Source organism: Polypterus senegalus, chromosome 1, assembly GCF_016835505.1.
Source record: "Polypterus senegalus isolate Bchr_013 chromosome 1, ASM1683550v1, whole genome shotgun sequence".
Classification (NCBI taxonomy): Eukaryota; Metazoa; Chordata; class Cladistia; order Polypteriformes; family Polypteridae; genus Polypterus; species Polypterus senegalus.
Genome location: NC_053154.1, coordinates 287,460,649 through 287,488,624, shown reverse-complemented (window position 1 = coordinate 287,488,624; position 27,976 = coordinate 287,460,649). Strand labels below are relative to the sequence as shown.

The 27,976-nt window shown below is 39.4% G+C and overlaps 1 protein-coding gene across 2 annotated transcripts in view; it reads right to left on the bottom strand.

Annotated features, from left to right (window-relative positions):
• Positions 1-25,285, bottom strand: part of zdhhc6 (zinc finger DHHC-type palmitoyltransferase 6) — a 55,490-nt gene extending 30,205 nt beyond the window's left edge. The window contains exons 1-2 of one of the 2 annotated variants that reach the window (XM_039776520.1): positions 25,171-25,285; positions 15,943-16,494 (exon numbers count right to left, since the gene is read on the bottom strand). In XM_039776520.1, coding sequence (XP_039632454.1) covers positions 15,943-16,224 — 282 coding nt within the window. In that variant the 5' untranslated portion in view covers positions 16,225-16,494; positions 25,171-25,285. The remainder of the gene's footprint in view (positions 1-15,942; positions 16,495-25,170) is intronic. The other variant, XM_039776530.1, reaches the window with a different exon arrangement.
• Positions 25,286-27,976: the final 2,691 nt, after the last annotated feature.

The window sequence follows — 27,976 nt, the reverse complement described above, 5'->3', positions numbered from 1 at the left end:
ACATAAAACATGAAATGTTATTACCAACATAAAAAGGCAAGTATCTAGTTTACCTAATGTAATCGTAGTAATTCACTGCACCCATATTGTAATAACGGTACCTAGTGTAAATTATCCTGCTTTTCTTTTTTTTTTTTTAACGTAAGAAATGACACAGCATCAAGTCACAGTGCTAGTGTTATCATTTTGACCCGTGGGCAAGATGGAAAGTGCCAGGGAATGAACAAGCAGAAGCAGGAGGCTAGGAGTAGTGCAATTCTCCATACATTAGGTGGCAGTGGTCTGCTGGAGATGTCCTGGCTAGGAGACCCACAGGGGTTCATGGGAACTGGAGTCTGGAAGTGGAACCCTGTCAGGGTCTCTAGGGGCTGCAAGAGAGCACTTTTGGGGTAGGAATACTCTGGTTCTTAAAAAACCTGGAAGTTCTCCCCACAAGTCTTGCCAGGTACTTGAGAGCTGTTCTGTGTACAGTATAAAAGGAAGCAGAAGGAGAGGATAGAGTTCTTCTGTTTGTAGGTCACTGGATGGATTAAAAAAATTAATTAATTGAACCTGTGACTGTGTTAGACATATATATACTGTATACATATACACACACACAGGGTGGCACAGGGAAACGAGAAATTTTCTATTGATGTTCAATGCACAAATAAAACATTACAAAACACATTTAATGATGAATGTATTATACAAGATATACAATTAATGATGGCAACCTATATTCATTTTATGTTTTGAAGAAAACATCAGGAAGGGTTGTCCATTTCTCCATACACATTCTGACAGCCTTTTGTGGAAAATGTGCATTGTTCGAATGTAACATGTCAAGAGGAATGCCAGCAATTTCCTCTTCAATCCTCCTTTTTAGTTCAGCAATGGTTGCAATATATGTGCGGTACACTTGGCTTTTAAGATGTCCCCACAGGAAAAATATCACAAAAAGTGAGATCTGGGGATCTACTGTAGTAGGCCTTGGAATGTCATAGTTGCATGAAATGAAGCGCCTTCCAAACAATCATCGAATAGCGGCCAACGATTGTCGGGCAGTATATGAAGTGGCTCCACTGGGGACTTCTTTTTTAAGGCTGAACCCATTTCTTTGAATATTACGCATCCATGTTGTAATCACATGAGCAGATGGGACATGGCATCCTAACTGGTTGTGATGTAGAAATTCCCTTTGCATAGGAGTCACACTATCACCATTCTTATAAAAGGTTTTCACAGCGAATGCTTGTTGTGCACCTCTCCACTGCTACATTATAATTAATAGCAAGGGGTTCTAAACAAGGATGCATTGGTCCCAAACAACTGCCAACACCCCAGGGTCGCCAAAACCCTTTTCCAAAATTTGCTGTTTCCCTGCGCCACCCTGTATATATACATATTAATACACATAGAGAGTTCAGAAAAATAAATAAAAAATCAGAATCACTGAGACTGATATACACACACACATATGCATATACATAACTAGCTGTGTTACCCAGCTTCCCACAGGAAATCTCCTAAGACAATGATTATAGAGCCATTGGATAATCAAATTTATCAGAAGTCCAACATAGAGGATAATATTATTAACTAGCAAAATACCCGCGCTTCGCAGCGGAGAAGTAGTGTGTTAAAGAAGTAATGAAAAAGAAAAGGAAACATTTTGAAAATAACGTAACATGATTGTCAATGAGGGCGGCACGGTGGCGCAGTGGTAGCGCTGCTGCCTCGCAGTTAGGAGACCCGGGTTCGCTTCCCGGGTTCTCCCTGCGTGGAGTTTGCATGTTCTCCCCGTGTCTGTGTGGGTTTCCTCCGGGCGCTCCGGTTTCCTCCCACAATCCAAAGACATGCAGGTTAGGTGGATTGGCGATTCTAAATTGGCCCTAGTGTGTGGTGGGTGTGTTTGTGTGTGTCCTGTGGTTGGTTGGCACCCTGCCCTTTATTGGTTCCTGCCTTGTGCCCTGTGTTGGCTGGGATTGGCTCCAGCAGACCCCTGTGACCCTGTATTCGGATTCAGCGGGTTGTGAGTGATGAGTGTTGCTGTCATATATATATATATATATATATATATATATATATATATATATATATACACACACACATATCCATACATATATACACATATATATATACATACATATATATACACATATATATATATACATATATATACAGTCTTCGGAGTGCGAGCAACTGTTGCTGGGGGTGCCAGAATCCATGAAGGAAGAAAAATGAAAACCATTATTTGCACAAAATCTTGATTTATTTATCCATTCCTAAAAAATTAAATGGGCAGGCTATTTCATATCAGTGCAATACGCTGTTTGTTAAAACGGATGACTCCCGCAATTACGTGCAAGTCTGCCTGGATATTATGAACTATCGTATCTGTTCAAGTTCTATTTAAATTTTAAATAGAAGGAATTTTTATTTAGTCGACAGAATATTATTCGAATAAATCAACTCAAACCTTAAATAACTTATAATATTTTGCTCTCCATAAAAATATATCCTGTCTAAATTATACAAGTTAGAAATAAAGTAAACGTTAAAAGAACAAACATTCAAATTTCTTTACTCTTATGTAATTTTATATAAAAATAAACTTAAATTTTAAATATCCCAAAAGATTTTGCTCTCCATAAAATATATCCTGTCAAAATTATACAAATTCAAATATGAACATGGTGCATAACAAAACCTGGAAATATAAATAAAATTTGTTCTTTTCAGCAATAACAAATCAAATCATTCAGTTGTCTTTGCTCTTATGTCATTTTATCAGAGCTGGACGCCTGGCATCTTTTTTTGGCAACAAGTTCGTTTATGTTTGGTGTGAGGTTCTGTGTTGTGGAGATTCTCAGGATGGACTGCAGGTGCTCATCAGTGAGGCGACTCCTGTGTGCTGTTTTGTTAGTCTTCATGACTGAGAAGAGCTTCTCACACAGATATGTGCTACCAAACATGCACAAGGTTCGAGCCGCATGTAGACGGAGCTGGAGCATTTGTGCGGGAATGGAGTGAATAAACTGTGCGGGAATATCGTACTTTGCCTTCAGTGTGCCATTACACTGCAGCTCAATCACCTCCATCTGAATCTGCACAGGTGCAGTTTCCACATCGACGGCAAATGGGTTGCGAAACAACTCAAAATTCTTTTTTTGTTCTTCAAAGTCACCAAAGCGCCGTGCGAACTCAGTGCGCAGTGCGCTCAGTTTATCAGCAAAGTGCGTATTTGGGAACACCGTAGTGCCGACTTGGTTCAACATTACTTGGCAACAGGGAAAGTGGGGCAAGTTGCACTGGTGCATTTGTGTCTCCCATAAAAGTAGCTTCACTTGAAATCACTTTGTGATTTTGCACGGGTAAAACGTCTGCTGAAGTGTCAGATTCTTCTTTAACTCTTCTGCTTTCTGTATCTTGTGCATTGCATTCAGGTCTTTCAGGTTATCTTGATGTTTTGTCTCATAGTGCCGTCTTAGATTAAATTCTGTAATTACAGCCACATTAGCTCCACAAATGAGACACACGGGTTTACCGGCAATGTCAGTAAACATATACTCAGCCTCCCATCGGTTTTTAAAGGCTCTATGTTCAGAATCACCTTTTCTCTTCGGCATCGTGTGGGCTAGCTTCGCAATAACTTGCAGCATCATAAGCTAGACTTGATTAACGCGGTAAGTGTTCGGCAAGGCAGCTGAAGCGCTGCATTATGGGATCTGTAGTTTATTGTGTTACCAGTGCTTCATATCCCGGGCCATTAATAACAATAATATATAAAATGATCTGCGGGCGGATATAATTACGCCGGGCCGGATGTGGCCTGTGGGCCTTGAGTTTGACACATATGGACTAAATAGAACTTGAAAAGATATATTTTTTCAAATGTGATCGCGCAATTCAGATCGAGTTGACGCGCACTACAGTACATCGAGCCCGCGTGCTATTGTGGTTTTGCCTGCGTGCCTCAATAAGTTACCCTCCCCTCGCTCTTACTTTTTACCGTTCATCTAATGAATACACTGAGTATGGCTTTACCAAAACAATCATTGATCTGAATAAAGTATCCATTATTCATAAAGCTTCAATTGGTGATCTGTCTTTCTGTGTTAACCGCATATTTTTTCATACTTCTCAAACCAAGGGGATGCGAGGCTAAAATGAATAGGGAAGCGCGCGTACATACTCAGTGCATCTCCTCTCAGGAATCGAACCTCGGCGCTAGAGGTGAAGCCTCTACTATTAGCCACGGCGTGTGGTTTGTCTATTTGAGCGTAGCAGTGTAATTCGGTTTTGTTCAGCACTCTTTGGAACTGTTGCATTTTGTCTGCGCACTGCGTCAGTTCACGTGAGCCGCTAAATATGGTTTTATATGTCACTCGCTCGCTTCTAATTGTTTCGCTGCCTTCTTAATTATATAATGCATGTTTTCTTCTGCGCTTTTTGGAGCTCTTCCTGGTTTTCTACGTACTGCAAGATTACGTGGGAGGCGTGATGATGTCACACGAAACTCCGCCCCCCACGGCTTTCGAGCTCAACTCCATTACAGTAAATGGAGAAAAATAGCTTCTAGTTATGACCATTATGCGTAGAATTTCAAAATGAAACCTGCCCAACTTTTGTAAGGAATGAGCCTGCCAAATTTCAGCCTTCTACCTACACGGGAAGTTGGAGAATTAGTGATGAGTCAGTGAGTCAGTCAGTCAATCAGTCAGTGAGGGCTTTGCCTTTTATTAGTATAGATTCATTGAAACACCTAACCCTTAAGATTCAGTTGGCCATTAGTAAAATTTTCATACCATAGCTCTTATTTATCCTAGTACCTGACCATGGTTTTTTATGATGGTCATTGGAAAACAAATTTACAGGACGCTCGATTGTTTTGAACTAAAACAGATACTTTTTAGGAATAATAGAAATTTTGGCTATAAATATAATTTCACCCTGTAGTGCATCCTGCAAAGATGGTAGCTTTAATCAGATTGAAATATAGTGCCTTGATCTGTAACCTACTACCATTACGAAGTTTTGGAGTGGTTAAATCAAAAGCAATATACTGTGAATTGTGCTTTACTTTTAACTTTTTACAAACAACATATATGAAATAATGTTATAAGCATTGTACAAAAAAGAACAGTCAAAAAGAAATATCATTAACTACATAAAATATACACCTCCTCTATGTTCTGCCAGTGGGGAACCCCTTTACTGTGCTGCACAGGCGTTTAACCAGACCAAGGCATGCAATTACAGTAATCCCTCCTCGATCGTGGGGGTTGCGTTCCAGAATCCCCCCGCGATAGGTGAAAATCCGCGAAGTAGAAACCATATGTTTGTATGGTTATTTTTATATATTTTAAGCCCTTAGAAACTCTCCCACACTGTTTATAAATATTCTCCGCACAGTTATACAGTAAACCCTTGTTTATCGTGGTTAATCCGCTCCAGACAGATAAATGAATTTCCCCGAAGTAGGATTCTTTATTTATAAATCTAATATTTTCGCAGTTAGAGCATTGAAAGCCTGTTTACGACTTTCTAAATACGTTTTTTAACATTATTAGAGCCCTCTAGACATGAAATAACACCCTTTAGTCAAAAGTTTAAACTGTGCTCCATGACAAGACAGAGATGACAGTTCTTTCTCACAATTAAAAGAATGCAAACATATGTTCCTCTTCAAGGTGCGAGTCAGGAGCGGAGAATGTCAGAGAGAGAGAGTAAAGTAAACAATCAAAAATCAATAGGGCTGTTGCGCTTTTAAGTATGCAAGCACCGGGATAAAGCGACCGGAATGAAGGGATCAATGTGAAGGTAGTCTTTCAGCATTTTTTACAGGAGCGTCCGTATCTTCTAAGCAAACAGCCTCTGTGAAAACAGCCCCTCTGCTCACACCCCCTCTGTCAGCCAGAGAGAGTGAGAGAGACAGAGAAAGCAAACAATCAAAAATCAATACGTGCTGCTAGAGCTTTTAAGTATGCAAAGCACCGCACGGGAAGCATATCGTATATCATTGAGGAGTTTTATTTAATACGTAATACGTGCTCTGATTTGGTAGCTTCTCAGCCATCCGCCAAACCCACTACCAAACCTCCCATCAAATTTGTATGTATTTCCTACTGCAACATAAAGAGTAAGAAGAAGCCAATATATTAACGAGTACCCAATGCCACAACTTACTAAGTATATCTTCTATGAGCTTCGCAGTACTTACACTTTGGTCTTCATCTGCCTAAAGTTGCAGCCCCATTTCTGTTTATACACTCACTTATCACAGCTCAGGAAAAAAGGGCACAATGCCTAAAAATAGCCCACTAGCTAGCATATTATTATCACCAAAAAAACAGGGCTGCTAAATTTAATTTTTTGTAATACATTTAGATATTTAGTTTTTCTGTTGCTTTTAACCTTAAATACTGATATATGAAAAAGTCCTTTCTTTGTGGATGCCCACGGGCCTAGATGTACAATCCTCTCATATTTCAACTTTACAGCTAAACAAGAAATAGTATTTTGTTGATGAGTGAGTCAGTAAACCTTATATTATATACTGTATCTATAATCTATATTCTATAAATTTATTGCAATATTGTACAGTGCATCCGGAAAGTATTCACAGCGCATCACTTTTTTCACATTTTGTTATGTTACAGCCTTATTCCACAATGGATTAAATTCATTTTTTTCCTCAGAATTCTACACACAACACCCCATAATGACAACGTGAAAAAAGTTTGAGATTTTTACAAATTTATTAAAAATAAAAAAAACTGAGAAATCACGTGTACATAAGTATTCACAGCCTTTGCCATGAAGCTCAAAATTGAGCTCAGGTGCATCCTGTTTCCCCTGATCATCCTTGACATGTTTCTGCAGCTTAATTGGAGTCCACTTGTGGTAAATTCAGTTGATTGGACATGATTTGGAAAGGCACACACCTGTCTATATAAGGTCCCACAGTTGACAGTTCATGTCAGAGCACAAACCAAGCATGAAGTCAAAGGAATTGTCAGCAGACCTCCAAGACAGGATTGTCTCGAGGCACAAATCTGGGGAAGGTTACAGAAAAATTTCTGCTGCTTTGAAGGTCCCAATGAGCACAGTGGCCTCCATCATCCGTAAGTGGAAGAAGTTCGAAACCACCAGGACTATTCCTAGAGCTGGCCAGCCATCTAAACTGAGTGATCGGGGGAGAAGAGCCTTAGTCAGGGAGGTGACCAAGAACCCAATGGTCACTCTGTCAGAGCTCCAGAGGTCCTCTGTGGAGAGAGGAGAACCTTCCAGAAGGACAACCATCTCTGCAGCAATCCACTAATCAGGGCTGTATGGAAGAGTGGAACAAGTAAAATTAAAAGGCACATGTCAGCCCGCCTGAAGTTTGCCAAAATGCACCTGAAGGACTCTCAGACCATGAGAAACAAAATTCTCTTGTCTGATGAGCAAAGATTGAACTCTTTGGTGTGAATGCCAGGTGTCACGTTTGGAGGAAACCAGGCCCCGCTCATCACCAGGCCAATACCATCCCTACAGTGAAGCATGGTGGTGGCAGCATCATGCTGTGGGGATGTTTTTCAGCGGCAGGAACCGGGAGACTAGTCAGGATAAAGAGAAAGATGACTGCAGCAATGTACAGAGACATCCTGGATGACAACCTGGTCCAGAGCGCTCTTGACCTCAGACTGGGGCGACGGTTCATCTTTCAGCAGGACAACGACCCTAAACACACAGCCAAGATATCAAAGGAGTGGCTTCAGGACAACTCTGTGAATGTCCTTGAGTGGCCCAGTCAGAGCCCAGAATAGAATCTGATTGAACATCTCTGAAGAGATCTTAAAATGGCTGTGCACCGACGCTTCCCATCCAACCTGATGGAGCTTGAGAGGTGCTGCAAAGAGGAATGGCGAAACTGTCCAAGGATAGGTGTGCCAAGCTTGTGGCATCATATTCAAAAAAACTTGAGGCTGTAATTGCTGCCAAAGCTGCATCGATAAAGTGTTGAGCAAAGGCTTTGAATACTTATATACATGTGATTTCTCAGTTTCTTTATTTTTAATAAATTTGCAAAAACCTCAAGCAAACTTTTTTCATGTTGTCACTATGGGGTGTTGTGTGTAGAATTCTGAGGAAAAAAATGAATTTAATCCATTTTGGAATAAGGCTGTAACATAACGAAATGTGGAAAAAGTGATGCGCTGTGAATACTTTCCGGACGCACTGTATGTGCATGTTTGCACCTTTGTAATAGACTGTTACTTTGCCCAATATTTCGATCCTATCCTGCTCTGGAAGCTGGAAAACAGATCCTCATCCCCATACCCTAACTAGGATTAAACACACTTAAGGTTTCTTTGGTGCATACTGAAATTTTACTGCACTTTGACAGAGCAATTCTATGTTTTGCACTCAGTGATTTGTGTTTGTGTTATGCTCCTGGAGTAGTCTCTCATTAAATATTGTTCTATTTTTTCCACATTCTGTTACCATTGATGTATTTAGCTGCTGATTTGATTTAAAATGACTTGATGATTGGGAAAACTGGCACTATATGCACTGAAAATAAATTTACAGAGCTTTTATTTTGAGGTGAAGCACAATTTTTCCATAGTTCAGTTTGAAACTCACATGTTGCCAGTTTAGAATTGCAAGCCTAATGCAGTAGTTGGGATTTTGTTTTAAAAACCGGAATGTGTAAAAATGTGTGAAAAAACACATGCAGACCCTCAGAGAATTTCCTGACTGTACATGGAAATGATTTTTGTATACTGTAATTGGGCGGGGATTGTGGAAGAACGGAACTTGGACATTACAGCAATGAATTGTTGAGAGGGTTTTATTTTATAACAATGGACAGCACATCACACTACGGATGGGATGCTCAATACTTGGACAGCATTTTAAGCTTTTGAAGCAAACATGTTTTAACACGCCACACTGTTTCAAATGCACATATCATGTGATAATTAGGCATGGAAGCCCTAAAAGTCATCTGTTTAGACTAGGAATCCATTGGCTTTGCACAGATTACAGACACGTTTGAGTCCAGTGAATCACATATCGGCATTTCATATTTGGAGTGCTGCCTAATCAGTCATAAGTATTACATAATCAAATAATAGCACTTATTTATAAGTTAAAAAAAAAAGCTTTTAACAGAAGCCATGTAAGATTCACTCAAGAATACCTCATTCTTTTGTGTGGAATAATTCTAATTAAATTGATTTGCATATTTTGTGAAGGGCAGCTTGCTTAGTGAAAAAATACACCTTCTACATTACCCTTTTTGAAGTCTGTGCAATCTGCCAAGACAGCATGTTGTGTACATATTTGCTCATACAGTATGTATCCCAATGCTAGTCTTGCCCTCTCTGAAACACCCAAGATCCAAAACTCTTTGTTCTTGCAATTTGGACCAGATCAAAGAGACCGAGAGAAACGCCTCACTTTGAAGTTTGCAAACCCAGTGTGGTCATTTGTAATCTGTAGCTTTTATTTATTGATACTGATATTTATTTATTGATTTCAAAGTGTAATGTGAATAAATGCTGCATAACTAAGTACAACTGTCATTAAAACAATACAGTACCTTCAACATTATCTTCAGCCCCATCAGCAATTGCTACAGCTGCAATTTCTACATTTTGTGAAAGCCTCAGGGCTTCTGTATAAATGAGACACAAATGGTTCGCAGTTCCAGATGCTACCATGGAGGTAAAAAGATACCTTGCTGATTTATGATAGAATTGACATGAAGATCCATTTGAGTGCTGGCAAGAGGTAGCAGCTAGAAAACCACATCTGGACCCATACTTACAAAAAAAAAAAAAAGCATCTAATTTTTCCAGCAACATCCATTCCTTGTGAACGTATATTTTTCAAATACCGGGGCAGAGATTATTAAATGAGAAGTCATCCTAAACTCTAACACAGCAGAGTAAAGCATTTCCTTAAATAAAATTAATGAAAGGTAAACAGTAAGCAGTTGTCCTTTCTACATTCCTAACCCATCATCCAGTTTATAAACACAATCTCAATCACAAACAAATTTAACATTTCCCTTGCCTTCATGTTGCCTAGAGCATGCATCTACTCTAACTTGTTACCAATATTAATAGGAACCATTGTAACTTTAATTCAAAACATAATCCTAGTTCTGTCTTACACATAAAAGCAAGAAACATTTACTGTTATTATTCTTAAACATGTATGCAGCAGGGTGAGGGATGTGTCACGTCTCACATTATTACTGCCTGATACCTTGTCGGCATTAGTAATATACTGTATAAAGAAAGTGTTGTCTCAATCCACTGGAGCCAGATTGACACGTATTGCACTGCTGTTTCATTGGGACCAAATGCAGTCAATGAGGAATACTGGCAACATAAACTAAATCTGTAGTTGCCTAATATTTTTGTCAAACATAAATCTACAAAACATAACATTTAAGAAAAAGCTATTATTTTCGTTGGTTTTGACAGTAACATGGTTTTGCCATACATCTGCATGAACAATGAACACAGGTAATATGTTTAAAAATAATTTACATTTCATTGAAATAATATCAAAATTTAATGGTAAACGCACTGAGGAGCACTTTGCTTTAAGAAAAGATCTGGAAAAAGAGCATGAGGTGCCATTTACAACATAACATGTTCTTAAAGGTTAACACTCTTTATGCTGGGACGATTCTCTGAAAAAACTTACAGTATAGTACACACAAATCTGCAACCAATTTCCAACTTTTGGGAAACTAAGTATTTTTAGGCAAGTGACATCTTTTTTACAGTCAATTTAGTAAAAGTTCCCTTTAAATGGCTGCATGTATAGCATATGAAACAAAATCTCAGTGTTGCGCCACACATGAGTAGTGCTGAAGTAGTAAAGTTATAATACATGACACATCCTAATTCTAATGCATAAAAGAAGAAGTGAAAAATTGTGATATCCTAAAATAGACAATGTATGTGTGAGCTTTTCAGTATGTTATTTACAAGACTAGATCTTAGTATTATGTGTATGAATTTTAAGATGAAGTCTTTATAGATTTAAGAATGAAGTAAGACCAGCCTTATTCTAAACAGCATCTCAAACAGTGCTAAGCAAAAAATAGTCAAATAGCCCAAAAGTGCTAACAGTGAAAGTTCATACTGTCATGTTGGATGTTTGGGAGCAGCTGATTGGCTGAAAACATATATAGACATTTATCCTATAAGGAAAGTGGTGTTTATGATACACCAGAGTGCAAATGGTCATTTTAAATGCATTTAAAAATCGGGGCCCTATGTTGAGTGAGGTGTCTTGTATTGTACCAAACCACTTGATTGCTGGATGGTTCATTCCACTTCTTGGCATTAGTTATATTCGTTTTAATGCTATTTTTTGATACTAAGGATTGAAAAAGGACATTGCATCACAACCATAACCACCATCAGGATTCATCAGAAGCCTTCATTGTTTTCACATGATAACTTGTATATTATCACTGATGTATCACTTTAGTCTATTATTTAAAGTTTAGTTTGTTTAACCTTAAAAATGTACACATTTCCTATGGTATAAGTGAAGAGTAAGAAATCAGCATAATCAGAGTATTGAAAACTATGAATGCTCAAGTCAAGTGTATTCACTGCACGTTATTTTGCAGTGCACCGTTAGTGGTGTGTATATATATATATATATATATATAAAAATAAATAAGTAACAACAGAATCCTACTCATACCTGTGCAGTGTACTGTTCAGAAACTAATAAATCTGGAAAGAAAATCTGAAAAAAAACATGCTATTATTGTCCCAATTGTGACGTTGGATAGTGTCTTTCAACGTGCTTTTAAGATTTATACACAAAGGACTCATTTTGAGATTATATACTGTTTTGACATCATTACTATTATTTTTCTTATTATTGTTCACTTCATATTATTTTTATTCATCATTACTATTATTATTTATATCATTATTATACTTTTGATATTTAACAGGTTGGCACCCTGCCCAGGATTGGTTCCTGCCTTGTGCCCTGTGTTGGCTGGGATTGGCTCCAGCAGACCCCCGTGACCCTGTATTCGGATTCAGCGGGTTAGAAAATGGATGGATGGATGGATGATATTTAACAAATTAAATTTTTCATTAAAAAAAAATGCAACGCTTTTTGTATTTTTTTTAAATAAAATGCAATGCTAAGGAGGTTAAACAATGTAGTAAAATGCCTGTGATAAGTGAGGTTTTGACGATATGGGTGAGACAGCCTGGAGGTGATGTGCGGGGATGGGATCAAGAGGACGGGTAATGGACCGAGTAGAGAGGAGGTTAGAAACATCAGTGTTGGAGAGAGTAGAGAAAGAGGAGAACGTTGTGTTCAGGAGGAAGTTGTTTGTCTGTAGGGGGCTTTGAGAATTGACTGTGGATGACAGCTACCTTTTCCAGAAAATATAGCTAAATGTGCTTTATAAAAGAAAATATATACAGTGCATCCAGAAAGTATTCACAGCGCATCACTTTTTTCACATCTTGTTATGTTACAGCCTTATTCCAAAATGGATTAAATTCATTATTCATTCTACACACGACACCCCATAATGACAACGTGAAAAAAGTTTACTTGAGGTTTTTGCAAATTTATTAAAAATAAAAAAACTGAGAAATCACATGTACATAAGTATTCACAGCCTTTGCTCAATACTTTGTCGATGCACCTTTGGCAGCAATTACAGCCTCAAATCTTTTTGAATATGATGCCACAAGCTTAGCACACCTATCCTTGGCCAGTTTCGTCCATTCCTCTTTGCAGCACCTCTTAAGCTCCATCAGGTTGCACGAGAAGCGTTGGTGCACAGCCATTTTAAGATCTCTCCAGAGATGTTCAATCTGATTCAAGTCTGATCTCTGGCTGGGCCACTCAAGGACATTCACAGAGTTGTCCTGAAGCCACTCCTTTGATATCTTGGCTGTGTGCTTAGGGTCGTTGTCCTGCTGAAAGATGAACCGTCACCCCAGTCTGAGGTCAAGAGCGCTCTGGAGCAGGTTTTCATCCAGGATGTCTCTGTACATTGCTGCAGTCATCTTTCCCTTTATCCTGAATAGTCTCCCAGTTCCTGCCGCTGAAAAACATTCCCACAGCATAATGCTGCCACCACCATGCTTCACTGTAGGGATGGTATTGTCTTGGTGAATTGCGGAGCCTGGTTTCCAAAGTTCAATGTTTGTCTCATCAGACCAGAGAATTTTGTTTCTCATGGTCTGAGAGTCCTTTAGGTGCCTTTTGGCAAAATCCAGGAGGGCTGCCATGTGCCTTTTACTAAGGAGTGGCTTCCGTCTGACCACTCTACCATACAGGCCTGATTGGTGGATTGCTGCAGAGATGGTTGTCCTTCTGGAAGGTTCTCCTCTCTCCTCAGAGGACCTCTGGAGCTCTGACAGAGTGACCATCAGGTTCTTGGTCACCTCCCTGACTAAGGCCTTTCTCCCCCGATCACTCAGTTTAGATGGCCGGCCAGCTCTAGGAAGAGTCCTGGTGGTTTCGAACTTCTTCCACTTACGGATGATGGAGGACACTGTGCTCATTGGGACCTTCAAAGCAGCAGTAATTTTTCTGTAACCTTCCCCAGATTTGTGCCTTGAGACAATCCTGTCTCGGAGGTCTACAGACAATTCCTTTGACTTCATGCTTGGTTTGTGCTCTGACATGAACTGTCAACTGTGGGACCTTATATAGACAGGTGTGTGCCTTTCCAAATCATGTCCAATCAACTGAATTTACCACAAGTGGACTCCAATTAAGCTACAGAAACATCTCATGGATGATCAGGGGAAACAAGATGCACCTCAGCTCAATTGTGAGCTTCATGGCAAAGGTTGTGAATACTTATGTACATGTGCTTTCTCAATTTTTTTATTTTTAATATATTTGCAAAAATCTCAAGTAAACTTTTTTCACGTTGTCATTATGGGGTGTTGTGTGTAGAATTCTGAGGAAACAATGATTTTAATCAATTTTGGAATAAGGCTGTAACATAACAAAATGTGTGAATACTTTCCGGATGCACTGTACAATGAGGCCAATCTACATAGACACATGGACAAGACCCCAACTCAATCCATACAATAACCTTGTGAGAGATTCAAACTCAGTATGCTAGATCTTTGAGGCTTCTGTAAATCATTGTGCCACCCTGCAGCACATTATTTAATTTAGTATAATTAACAAGGAAAATCTGACTTGCTTAAAATATAATACAACAACAGTGACAGTCTATTTCTAAATGAAGTCAAAATTTTCATACTAGTATGTGTGTGGTGTGAGAGTGCATTCACCTTGTGATGGACAGGTGCTTGGTCCATGGATTGTTCCTGCCCTGTGCCCAGCGATTGCTGGGAAAGGCTCTATCCACCTGTGACTCTGCTCAGGATTAAATGAAAAATGGTATGGTACAACAGTATATTTGACTTGATTTTGATTTGATATACTTTATTAATCCCCAGAGAGGAAACTGTGTTTTTGCAGGACCTTTATGTCAACCTTATATTGCCTCAAGTGCAAAATCAACTCTTAAACTGAACTGAGTGGGTATGAATATATTGTCTAATGAAACAATTTTTAACAGAACATTGCCAAAGACAAGTTCCATCACCAATTTCATAAACAAAAAAACTACTTCTTTAATGTCATGCTTAACAATTACACTGAAATACTGTTATTGATTATGGCAAACTATATTTCTTTGAGGTAATTGCGATTGCCCACCTAAAAACTGCAATAATCAATACACAGCCTAACCAATAAGATACTATTATACAGTAATTAGAGTAAAGTGAGTTAGATGATACAAACTAAATTATAACCTGAAAGCTACTACCACATGTGTGCTTTTCTATATGTGGAAACCATAACAAAATTACATATACTGAACACTTAAAATTATTTGGTTATAATTAAGTTATGGCAACTGTTTCTATTGTTCACACAGCTTTCATTTTTAATTTCTTGATAGAGGGTGGATCTACTATTATGAGCATCTAACCATGTACAACAGGTAGTTCAATGATTTCTGTTTTTTTGCTGTTTGATTCATATACTGTATTTTTTTTAATTGTTTAGTTTGTTTTATTGTTCTTTTTAGGTCCAATATTATGCTGGGCCCACATTTTGCACCACATAAATGGGCCAGGAATCCAGGTAAACTTCTCCCAGTTTTGCTTTATGCTTGTCTAGGCTACAATGTTTGTTTTTTTTTAGGTTTGTTTTACAAATCTAGGACTGGTCAGTTCATTTAGTGGGCTCACACTGTTTTTCTATCATAATATTTATTTTGTACCTATTTTTAAACACTTTATTTCATTTCCCTTTTTGTTATACAAGGTGTAATAAGGTATTTGAAGGTAATTATTCTGTATCCTTTGGTAAGTTTTATAGGCACCTCTGATCATTCAATTGTTTCTTTTTTGTAGTGTTTGTATTGTTTTGTTGTAAAGTCACATGGAATTAATAAAACTAGGTATCATTTTATCAATGCATTTCAACATTATATATATGCTGATTGTGATTGATTAAATGTTTCTTATTGTAATTCGGATTTGAGTTGTTAACCTGGTTTTGAGATGCGTTTCTTTGCCTTATGTGTAATAATAGTTCTTATTATGTAAACATTGCTTCTCCTGTATAATAAATTGTATGCATATAGTGGAATTATATACTTTGATTCTTTTTCGGTTCTTTCGTACTAACTGATTGTTTCATACTTGGTAATGTTTTAATTTTTCAGTATTTATAATTGTGTTAAGGTTTCTGCTTTCTCCATTCTATAATATTACTTTAAAGTAGGTTAATTTTTTTCCTATCTTTTTAACCCTCATACTCCCTTTCAGGGTCATTGAGGGCCAGCATTTACTATATCTCAGTGGGGTTTATTGAACAATAAAAAAAAACAAGATCATGTAAGAGAATGTTTATGCTTACCGGTTTCCACTCCAGAGGAATGAAGCCTGGGCCCACAAACATTGCATTGAAGTAGTTGTATAAAATCAGAACTGTCCAATTTATCAACATGATAAAATTAATACTTCCACCAGTGGTATCTAAAGGCCAGTACCAAAGAACAGAGTCTAGAATTGCCATTGCTGAACATATAGCTATCACAGTGAGGGCTATAATGGGGCCCCAATGGCACAATCGCTTTAATTCTTGAAGATTTTCAAATTTAATGAGAGATGATGATGATGATGATGATGACATTGTCATTTTAAATGTGTTCTGTGTGTGTTTTGTTCTTCAAAATGTTAAAGCCAGATAAGAAGAAATTAAAATAATGCAAAAAAGAAATAATTTTTGCTAATTTCCCTGATAGGCAAAAGTTGGTATATGCAGTTTTTCCCAAAGGTCTCGAGCTGTTACAGATGCCAGGAAGAGAGACTGGCATGGAGTCTTCCATACAACTAAAAGTTGCTGCATCTTTCTGATGTATAATTCTTCACTTGTACAAATGAAGTAGTTCCAAATGCTCAATTCATCCTGAAATAAATAAAAAATATACATTTTATAGTAGATAAAAGAAAATCAGTGTACCTAATGAACTGTTTAGCATCAAATAAAAATACACTTACACATACATGTACATCACAAATAAGTACTTTAGAGAGAGTTAAAATCTCTATCTTTGGGATTTGGAAGGGTGGAAGAAGCCAAGTGCACAGGGTGGAATTTGGCACAGGTTATTAGCAGGTCAGGGTTGAAACTAATGTCCTTGGAGCCGAGTATCAATGGCATTAATTCAATTACTAATATTTCCAAACATGATATTTAACTCTGGTAAGCTGCAAATGGCTAAGAAAGTCTTGAAATGCACTTCTCCAATGTTTTCAAAACAAATAATCACTTCTGAAAGACAAAAACAAATACCCGTTTCACTGTAAAGCTTACCTTCCTTTTCAGTCCAAACATACAAAGAAAATGTACTAAGATGAAATAATAATCTGAGCTGGGGGGCAGGGGACTACTGGGCTGGTACTTATCAGGCTAGCTGTTTGAAAAAGACAGTATACCAAAACGATATAAAAAAGTATCACCACTATAAGCAGAACATAAAAATACCTTCAATCCCAAGTGTGAAGCCCGTGCTGTAGTGCCGATTCTAAATAATTGCACCCTGCAAACTGCAGGCTCTATTCGTGCACGGGTGACTGTGTGAACACACTATGCTCCAAGGACAGGCGGAGGTGCTTGGCTGATTGTGAAGGAGAGGGCGTGTGTTAGTCAGGTGCCTCACTGATACCTAAGAGGGTGTGGCACATTCACACCTGTCCTCGAATATAGAAGCAGTATTAAATGAGGTGCATGCACTGGACAGAATAAATGTGTGGGGATGGAAAAAAGAAGGAAGGGAAAAGAAAGTAAAGACGGCAGAGAGTAAGAGAGATGGTGCACTGGAGTAAAGCAGGTAGACAAGTTTGAAGAGGGTCGATACCGCTGAACGACCAGTTTGCAGAAACGACCACAGTGTTCAGGAAGGGATCTCACCGGGAGGAGCCATTTGGCAGTGGTGGGAGTGGAGAAAGGCTCAGAGTGGGCGCCTCATGGTTGCAGTGAGGACCCGGGTCTGAAATGGCTCAACGGGAGCCTCCATTTTGTCCTCTAGAGGACAGATGAGGACCTGAGCCAGATAAAGGTACAAACCGGATTCCAAAAAAGTTGGGACACTAAACAAATTGTGAATAAAAACTGAATGCAATGATGTGGAGATGGCAAATGTCAATATTTTATTTGTAATAGAACGTAGATGACAGATCAAACGTTTAATCCGAGTAAATGTATCATTTAAAAGGAAAAATATGTTGATTCAAAATTTCACGGTGTCAACAAACCCCAAAAAAGTTGGGACAAGTAGCAATAAGAGGCTGGAAAAAGTAAATTTGAGCATAACGAAGAGCTGGAAGACCAATTAATACTAATTAGGTCAATTGGCAACAAGATTGGGTATAAAAAGAGCTTCTCAGAGTGGCAGTGTCTCTCAGAAGCCAAGATGGGTAGAGGATCACCAATTCCCACAATGTTGCGCAGAAAGATAGTGGAGCAATATCAGAAAGGTGTTACCCAGCGAAAAATTGCAAAGACTTTGCATCTATCATCATCAACTGTGCATAACATCATCCGAAGATTCAGAGAATCTGGAACAATCTCTGTGCGTAAGGGTCAAGGCCGTAAAACCATACTGGATGCCCGTGATCTCCGGGCCCTTAAACGACACTGCACCACAAACAGGAATGCTACTGTAAAGGAAATCACAGAATGGGCCCAGGAATACTTCCAGAAACCATTGTCAGTGAACACAATCCACCGTGCCATCCGCCGTTGCCAGCTGAAACTCTACAGTGCAAAGAAGAAGCCATTTCTAAGCAAGATCCACAAGCTCAGGCGTTGTCACTGGGCCAGGGATCATTTAAAATGGAGTGTGGCAAAATGGAAGACTGTTCTGTGGTCAGGCGAGTCACGATTCGAAGTTCTTTTGGAAATCTGGGGCGCCATGTCATCCGGACCAAAGAGGACAAGGACAACCCAAGTTGTTATCAACGCTCAGTTCAGAAGCCTGCATCTCTGATGGTATGGGGTTGCATGAGTGCGTGTGGCATGGGCAGCTTGCATGTCTGGAAAGGCACCATCAATGCAGAAAAATATATTCAGGTTCTAGAACAACATATGCTCCCATCCAGACGTCATCTCTTTCAGGGAAGACCCTGCATTTTTCAACAAGATAATGCCAGACCACATTCTGCATCAATCACAACATCATGGCTGCGTAGGAGAAGGATCCAGGTACTGAAATGGCCAGTCTGCAGTCCAGATCTTTCACCTATAGAGAACATTTGGCACATCATAAAGAGGAAGGTGCGACAAAGAAGGCCCAAGACAATTGAACAGTTAGAGGCCTGTATTAGACAAGAATGGGAGAGCATTCCTATTTCTAAACTTGAGAAACTGGTCTCCTCGGTCCCCAGACGTCTGTTGAGTGTTGTAAGAAGAAGGGGAGATGCCACACAGTGGTGAAAATGGCCTTGTCCCAACTTTTTGGGATTTGTTGACACCATGAAATTCTGAATCAACATATTTTTCCCTTAAAATGATACATTTTCTCAGTTTAAACTTTTGTTCCGTGATTTATGTTCTATTCTGAATAAAATATTAGAAGTTGGCACCTCCACATCATTGCATTCAGTTTTTATTCACGATTTGTATAGTGTCCCAACTTTTTTGGAATCCGGTTTGTAGTTTACGCCTGTTGGTGTTAATGCTTCTTTGGGCTGCAAGACCCTATCAGGGTAAGCCAAGGAGATGTTTGTTTGACGGGGAACTGCAGCTCAAAAAGTTTTCAGAACAAAAAGGAATACCCGCTCGAGTTTTTACCTTGTTTTTAATGGATTATTTCTTTGATGTATTTTAACTTCCACATGGACACTGTTAATTTTTTAGTTATTATTTATTTCTGAATAGTTACACTATTTTGCACCTTGTCTTACATTAAAACACTTTTCACCTTGGTATCTACCCCTTGAATTGCGTTGTTTATTTGTCCTAATCTGCCTGGCTCATTCGATTATGTTATCGATGGTGACAGGTTCAAGAGGCTCCGAAAAAAGAGTTGGGAGTGTGGAGCCGATTCACACCAAGAAAACAAAAATTACTTGCTTTATTAAACAGAGCAACATGTTTCAGCTGGGCTTGCAGAATTACAAAGGTATCTTTAATAACCAATTAGCATTTAAGCATGATTAATTAAGGATGAGCTACTTTAAAAGAGTTTATCATCAGGACACTGAAGTAATGGCTGCTGAAAATGCATTCTGTGATGGTTTGAATGTTTTAGCAATGCTCCAGTCACAAACAAAATGTTCAGTCTTAGGAAATGAACATTAACCTTTGAAAATCAGACGCCTATACTGCATTACAAACAGATCATACCTTGCGCAGTTAAAGAAGGGACACTTTTAACAGAGAGGAATCTCACAAAAAATATTTTCACAAAAAATAAGATTCTCACCATTAACTGGTACCATTTCTGGGGTGAAAAATAAAATAACGCCTCCTTCTCCAGTATGCTGGAGACAGTGAAAACAATTCTGACTATTAACCCAAACATCGCAGAGTGTGAACATACTCTTTCATGGCCTAAACTCATCTTCACTAATGTGACAACCCACTTAATGGAGAAACAAAGGGTAACCTTTTAAAAAAATAGTATGATCGTCCAAATATGACAAATTATAATGCAAATATGGACACAAATAACTTGATTGTGCTCAACTAAAGGAGTTTTAACACTGTAAAGAACATATTGCACATCAGAATAATACCTAAGGCCAAAGTGATGCTTCTGACTGAGAAACTAAGTTGTGGGGTCTAAATGAGCTCTAAAACAAGTCTGAGAATAAAATTTTTGATAAAATACTTCTATATACATTGGAAAAAAAACAGTAAAATAATACATACAGACAATGCATACAACACCATACATTAAATGCAACAAAAGACAATAACACAAAATGCTTCTGGCAAGGCATATTTTACAAAGCAGCTGATATTTCCAATAACGCGCTCTCTGCACAAACAGTTACAGTATCTTCCAGCATAGCCTTCAAGCTATGCAGCATCAGACACTCTAGAAAGTTGAACTGTGATAAGGCCTATGATTGGAGGCAAAGACACAGAATGTTTTGGACCTCCAAAGCCTTACAATAAATAAAACCTTTAAGAGATGCACAATTGTACTGCAACTTGCTTGTTTTGCCTTTCCGCAACATATGAACTCTATCTTCAGGATGTCAATGGCTATACTGGAAACCAGCTATCGGAAATGCCTAAAACTTAACCTGAGAATATTAGCTTTTAGGTTAGGAATATTAGGTTTGGCTTTCTGAGCGAGAATGTTTTCTATTTAAATGAGCTTCTGTCAGGTTTGCTGTGTTGCCATAAATTAAATTTACTTCACATTTTCTCAATCCTGATGAGGTTTTAAGGTTTGATGCCACTGTCATTAAAAAGTTCTCAACTGTGTGAAAATACATAAACAAATTAGGCTGTGAAGTCAGTACACTAAACCAACACCTCAATTTATGTCACCACCGACACAGACTCTTCTATTCATAATTTAAGTCAATATACATTATTTGTAAAAAGATTAAGGTCAGCCAGGAATTTTTGGTTTGTGATAGAAATTCATATCAAACTACCATTAAATTGATGTAAAAATATAGCTCAGGTATTACTAATGCATATAATGGCCATTAATGCTTGAAAAGATTGGGTTTTACTTTATTACTCATACAGTATATGGCAGCAATGTCTCGTCTTCCAGCAGCAATTCCTTCTGTGACCTAATGGTAAACTCCCTTAACTTATCCTTAATTAGTCACGCATTAATGCTAACTGGTTATTAGGGTAACCTTTCTAACTGAACTTCTATCACCTTCACTAAATACACACCAAGTACCAGTGTCATGTGCAACAGAGAGATGCCTCTGGGATGCTGACCATAACAGTTTTCCAGCCATCTTCTGCCCAATGTCTGTGTTGTTCTGCCCATTTTAACCTTTTCTTTCTATTTCCCACTATCACATTGGGCCTTTTCTTTGAAAGTCTGCCTCTACGGCCAGCACTCTAGAATCATCTTTTCACTGTTTGAGATGCCACTGGTGTTTGGAGTGTGTATTTAAAGAAGTCAACTGAGGCCCAGTAAGGTGTTTGTTTCTCAAAGTACCTTTCCCCTCTTTTTCTATACTGGTTAGATCCAGTTTGCCCTCTTTTCTCAAGACAGTAATAGTCACCTTTGCATGAAATCTTCAGTTTCTTGGCGATCTGTCACATTTCATTCTACAAAAATATGATACAGTGACATGTTTCATGAGAAAGCCGTCTCACTTTGGCCAATTCTGAATTTTAAACTGACCTTTCCAATATCTTGAACACAAGTGAAGAGAATAACAGGTTTCAGTGATGCTAATGTAAGTAGTAAGGTTTTTTTAATAACCTAATTAGCATGTAAAAAGTGAGTAATTAAGATAAGCTAAGATAGTTTACCATTAGAACACTTAAGAAATTGCTGCTGAAAATGGGGCTCTGTAAGCCATATGTGAATAATAAATTAAAAATCAGTAATTTTAAACAGTATGGCCACTGGTACAAACTTGGCTAGATTTTTAAATTAATTTAACGGTATCAACATTTAAAACAAAGGTATCAAACACATGAAAATTTCTGGGAGACCCCAAACCTTTGAATGGAAACAAATCATTCATCTGTTGGTTAAGAAAGATTCATGGATCTTGACTTTGTGGATGATGCTGTGATCTTCGCAGAGTCAATGGAGGCTCTGATCGGGACGCTCAAGAGACTGAGTGAGGAGTCTGAGTGTCTGGGCTTGCTAGTGTCCTGGATAAAAACCAAGATCCAGGCCTTTAATGACCTCTTGGGCACAGCCATCAGCAGTGTGTCTGTTTGCGGAGAGAGTGTTGACCTTGTTGAGAGGTTTACTTACCTTGGCAGTGACATTTGTATCTCTGGTGACTCTTCCTGTGAAGTCAGTAGACGGATTGGGAAAGCATGGGGGGTCATGAGGTCGCTGGAAAGGGGTGTGTGCCGCTCCCGATATCTATGCAAAAGGACGAAGGTCTAAGTCTGGTGCCTCCTGTATTGCTATATGGTTGCGTGAATTATATGATATCCAGTGACCCGAGACGAAGGCTGTACTTCTTTGGTGCTGTGTCTCTCCAGAAAATCCTTGGGTACCGTTGGTTTGACTTTGTGTCGAATAAGTGGTTGCTCATGAAGTCCCAAATGAGGCACATTACCTGCATTGTGAGGGAGCGCGAGTTATGGCACTATGGCCATGTGGCGTGTTTCCCCGAGAGTGATCCGGCTCGTAAGATCCTCATTGTTGGGGACCACAGTGGCTGGACCAGGCCAAGGGGTCGTCCACGTAACACCTGGCTGCGACAGGTAGAGGGTCATTTCCGGAGGGTGGGACTGGACCGTGCGTGTGCCTGGGGGGTTGCCAACTGGGATCCCGAGTTGTTTTATTGTATAGTGGGTGCAGCAACACACTGTACCAGTGCATGCTCCCCAACTTGACTTGTTGAGTCAAAGAACACAACATACAAAATACAAAGGATTTTATCACTGCCAAAGTGAATCATCAGGCTACTTTTTAGAACCCTCACCTGTTAAAGTTTGGGTTTAGAGACTGTAGCAATGTCTTTGTGGCTTTTTTATAGTATTTGTTAAAGAAGTTATAAATGCTGAGTAACATTAAACAAAAGAAAAATGTTACAAAAATAAAAAACAGGTTACAAATTGTCAAAAGGCTAGAAGGAAACCTACTTTATTTGAATTACTGTATAAACTTTTAATGCATTACAATTTACATTTAGCCAGAGTCTGAATTTTGAATTCAGTAACCCCCTTAACTGCTTCCAACATAAGGACAAACATTCTGAGAGGCCTTAACAACCCAAGGACAAAAACAGTCCCTCAATCTAGCAGTGCATGTTCTAAGGATCTTGTGCTATTTGCTAGGACAGAAATATGAGAGACACAAGTGACTAATGCAAAATGCTTTTCTAATGCAATGTGTGTTATGTATGTCCTGAAGACAGGGGAGCCATGTGTCAGTAATATTCTGCACAGACGTCGCTATATCCTCTGTAGTGCTCTGTGTTTCTGAGTTGAACAGGTGCCACACCAGGACGTTATACCGAGAGTGAGGACTGAGGACTAAAACCATTGAAGCTGGTATGCTCCTATAGCGAGTACTACAATAGTACAGTGTAATAAAGGATAGGGAAGGGAAAAAAGGCAACAAAAGACACGCCTAAATGGGGAGCAACAATGCATCACCTTTATGAATGCTTAAAACACAATAGAAGAATTTGGATGGGAATCAGCCTCAAAAGACTGGTAGATAAATATTTTTTTGCAAACAATTACCTGGAAATCCTAAAAGTTAAACTGTGTCCTTAAGAAAATGAAGCGTTCTTTTTAGTTTGAATTTTCCTTCGCTTTCTTATTTTTCTGGAAAAAATACCGGCTGTTTTGCTCATATCAGTGTATCATGACTGCAATGAGTTTTACTGTATGTATGCTGTGTATTCTGTCAGAGAAATTGTGAATAAGAAAAAAAATCAACAGTTCTATTCTGAAAGGGCAGAAATCACGCAAAAAGTTAGTTGCGTTGCGCCTGCTCGAAATCAATCCATATTTCTTCGGACTCCTGTTGAAAGACCGTAGAGACTATCCAGGTGGAACACAATGAATGACAAGAACAAATTTATAGCTGACTGCAAGAATCGGTCATTGAAGGGCAATTTACAGACGACAAAAATCGAAAACATTGCCCAAGCTGCCACGGGAGAAGTACAAACTCTACCTCACAGCGATCAGGTGGGGTTCCCAAAATGTACACATTCCTATGAGGAGGAATTAAACCAGCAACACTATAGCGAAATCAGTTAAATCACTTCCATGTTCATCTGCAGAAAAACGAAGTGGACATCGGCTCAAGGAGAAGGATCCTGACACACCGCATAAACATTTGGAGTGGGCAGATTAAACAGGGAAGAGCTAGTTGACGCAAGGCAAAAACTGAAGCAGACAAGCGGACTATAAATATTTTGCAGGATCTTTCTTTCAAAATTACTGCACGCATAAAGTAAATCCTTACGAAGAAAGCATCCAATCCAAAACACCCCTAAAGGCTACCGCGGAGAGTCGTCGCAACATTTTGAACCATTTGACTTTTTTTTTTTGTCCCATCACTCACTTTGGACAAACATTTCGTTTCCGGCTTTCACAATCAAAGCTGAAGTGCTGTCTGGTTTTATTAAAAAAACTGCAGAGACCCGACAGCACGCTTCTGTCGATCCAGCACGTTGCCAGAAGCGACGAAGTAAACAATCTGGACATTTTCATTTAGTATTTCCTGAGAGCAGCATAGAACAAAAGCCTCCGTATATTTCCTTCAGGTCTTGTGATAAACGTTGGCGAAGCCTTTCCACCCTTATTTTTTATATCTTTTGCAATCGTAAATTCTCAAGAGACCACGCGATAAAAAGAAAACACAAGTATGAAGTCTAATAGCACCGACAAAGACCAACAGCACATGTGACGGTCAGAATGACAGCGACAAGGCAACGTAAAACTCACCAGGTGAAGTCTCTAACATCTCGCTTCGACACCTTTAACAGTTTCAAATTTTCAGCTGTCAAACCCACCTCGCCGCCGTCTCCTCCTCCGCCGAGTTCTCCCTTTCCTGCTCCGCCCGACACTTCCTGTAGGTGTTGCAGTGAAATAGCGCCTCCCTGTTCTGGGAACGCCGAAGATCCATGCTGGCTTGTGGCATCAGAAGATGGTTTGAGAGTTCTGAGTGGGCACGTGATCATCGAGAATCATCAAGACTGGGCTATTGAAGATGAGAAAAATGTCACCTGATCTCAATGCTTGAAGTAAAACGAAATTAAATGCTGTATACTCTGTAAATGGTAATACACTAGTCACCTGATCTCAATGCTTGAAGTAAAACGAAATTAAGTGCTGTATACTCTGCACATGGCAATACACTAGCGTTTGATTGCAGGACTAAACCCCCGAAAAGGTGCTGGAACTCTAGGTAACTCCCCTGTGATACTTCAAGCATTGTGATACAATATTACTCTTATAGCGCCATGATGCAATAACACTTGATCAATGGGGTACTGACAGGGTTGCCTGGCAAAGCATCGGGCGCTGCAGATATAGCATGCCAGTACCTCAACAAAGAGGTACCAGCCTACTTCAAGCACTGTCTGGTCTGAGGAATTTTGGTTTCATACTGATGATCAGATCAGAATTTAGCAAAAACAGAATAAATCTGCTCTGCCTTGTGTTAACACCACAACATGTGTCTGATAGTATAATGGCATTGGGAAATGTGTGGCACACATTTGACCTCTTAACACATATTGTGTGTCAGTTATGCCATGCTGCGGTAGGCTGACGCCCTGCCCGGGGTTTATTCCAGCCTTGCGCCCTGTGTTGTCTGGGATTGACCCCCATGACCCTGTGCTAGGATATAGTGGGTTGGAGAATGACTGACTGATGACTGTTATACCTTGTCCATCCCTTTATGGCCACAGTCTGCAGTCTAAGCATCATCTCAAGTTGGTTCCACAAACATGTTAGTGACGTCAGTACTCCACTGGCCTGTGCAGTTACCAAAAAGCTGAGCAGAAGAGCAGAAGTTGCGCATCTGGATGGAAAGCCCATCTTAAAGAATTGGTGTCAGGATGTGTGAAATGGTCCATGTTGTAGAGCAGATTTTACATAAATAATAAACTCTCAAGAGCATGCAGACTTGGAATGGGCACATGTGAGTGAATGATGGTGCCACTCCTGGGTTGATTGTGGTGCTTGGTTGGTTGTGCACTCATGTGCAAAAACTAGCAGATCACTCAGGTGTTGTCTTCATACCTCAGAGTGGGCGGAGATCACATCTGTGCCCAATCAATCCAATATAAGATGGGCCTGCATGTTAGGGCAGAGTAGAATGAAAAAATATTTACACTGAAAAGGATCAGGATCTTCCAGATGCATGTTGGGCTGATGCGTAGGAGCTGAAGAGGGCCACTAGACTGATAATTTTTGAAGTAGCTGGAGCGGCGCAGTGGTAGTGCTGCTGCCTCGCAGTTAGGAGACCCGGGTTCGCTTCCCGGGTCCTCCCTGCGTGGAGTTTGCATGTTCTCCCTGTGTCTGCGTGGGTTTCCTCCAGGTGCTCCGGTTTCCTCCCACAATCCAAAGACATGCAGGTTAGGTGGATTGGTGATTCTAAATTGGCCCTAGTGTGTGCTTGGTGTGTTTGTGTGTGTCCTGCGGTGGGTTGGCACCCTGCCCAGGATTGGTTCCTGCCTTGTGCCCTGTGTTGGCTGGGATTGGCTCCAGCAGACCCCCGTGACCCTGTATTCGGATTCAGCGGGTTAGAAAATGGATGGATGGATGGAGCGGCCCAATGCCCACTCTCATGAAAGGCTGGGAAATGGCAGTGACAGCGGGAGGTAGGAGGCTAGGTGCCATGCCCTCCTGGGAGCCTGTGGGACAACAGGGACCCATTTCTATGAGAAATTGTTGACTGTGCCTGTTGGCAGGAGGTCTCCTCTGTCTGCATGATCCTTTGTGGGGTAATCAGTGGAGATGTCACTTTTAGAAAAGATGCACATGTGACTGAGTTTTTAGAATTGATTCGTGCTTTAGTATTTTAACCTCGTTTTTATAGGATATTTATTTATGGATTGTTTTTAACCTCCACATGATTTTCACTGATTTTATGGATTTATTTATTTACTGATTTGTAGCTTTGCAAGTTTTGAACACTGTTTTACTGAATTGATTTTAATAAAAGCACTTATCACCTTTACACCTTCCCCTTGCTCTAAGTGTGTGTCCTCATTTGCCTGGCTTACCTCGGTTCATGACTATTGATGGTTCATATTTAGGAGGCTCCTGAACAGAACAGGGAGCATGGAGCCAACCCAGACCAACAAACAGTAAAGCAAGATATGAATTCACATCTAGAGGAAAGGTATGATTTATTGACCTGGAACTGGACCACCAGTGGAGGTGGTTATTGCATAAATTGGCCATTGTTAGTGACACAAGCCCTCCATTAGTGTTTTGAATATAGTGGGCATGCACATTTAATCATTTACACAACGGCTCATACTGCTCTCTTTTTTATTTAGGCCCCTGCAATATCAATGAAACCATTTAACAGTTCAATACAGAACTTTTGGAATATTTTTATGTTGAGAATAATTATGCTACATTTGCATTATACTATAGAAATCAAACTAATAATCAGCAGCTAAAAAATAATTATTGGCTTTGCATTCACTCAGTCTGGAATAAATCAGCCTATATTTGGGTAATTTCACATAAATACCCTTTCAAGTAGTATATACCAGTGGGGGCATTTAGTGAT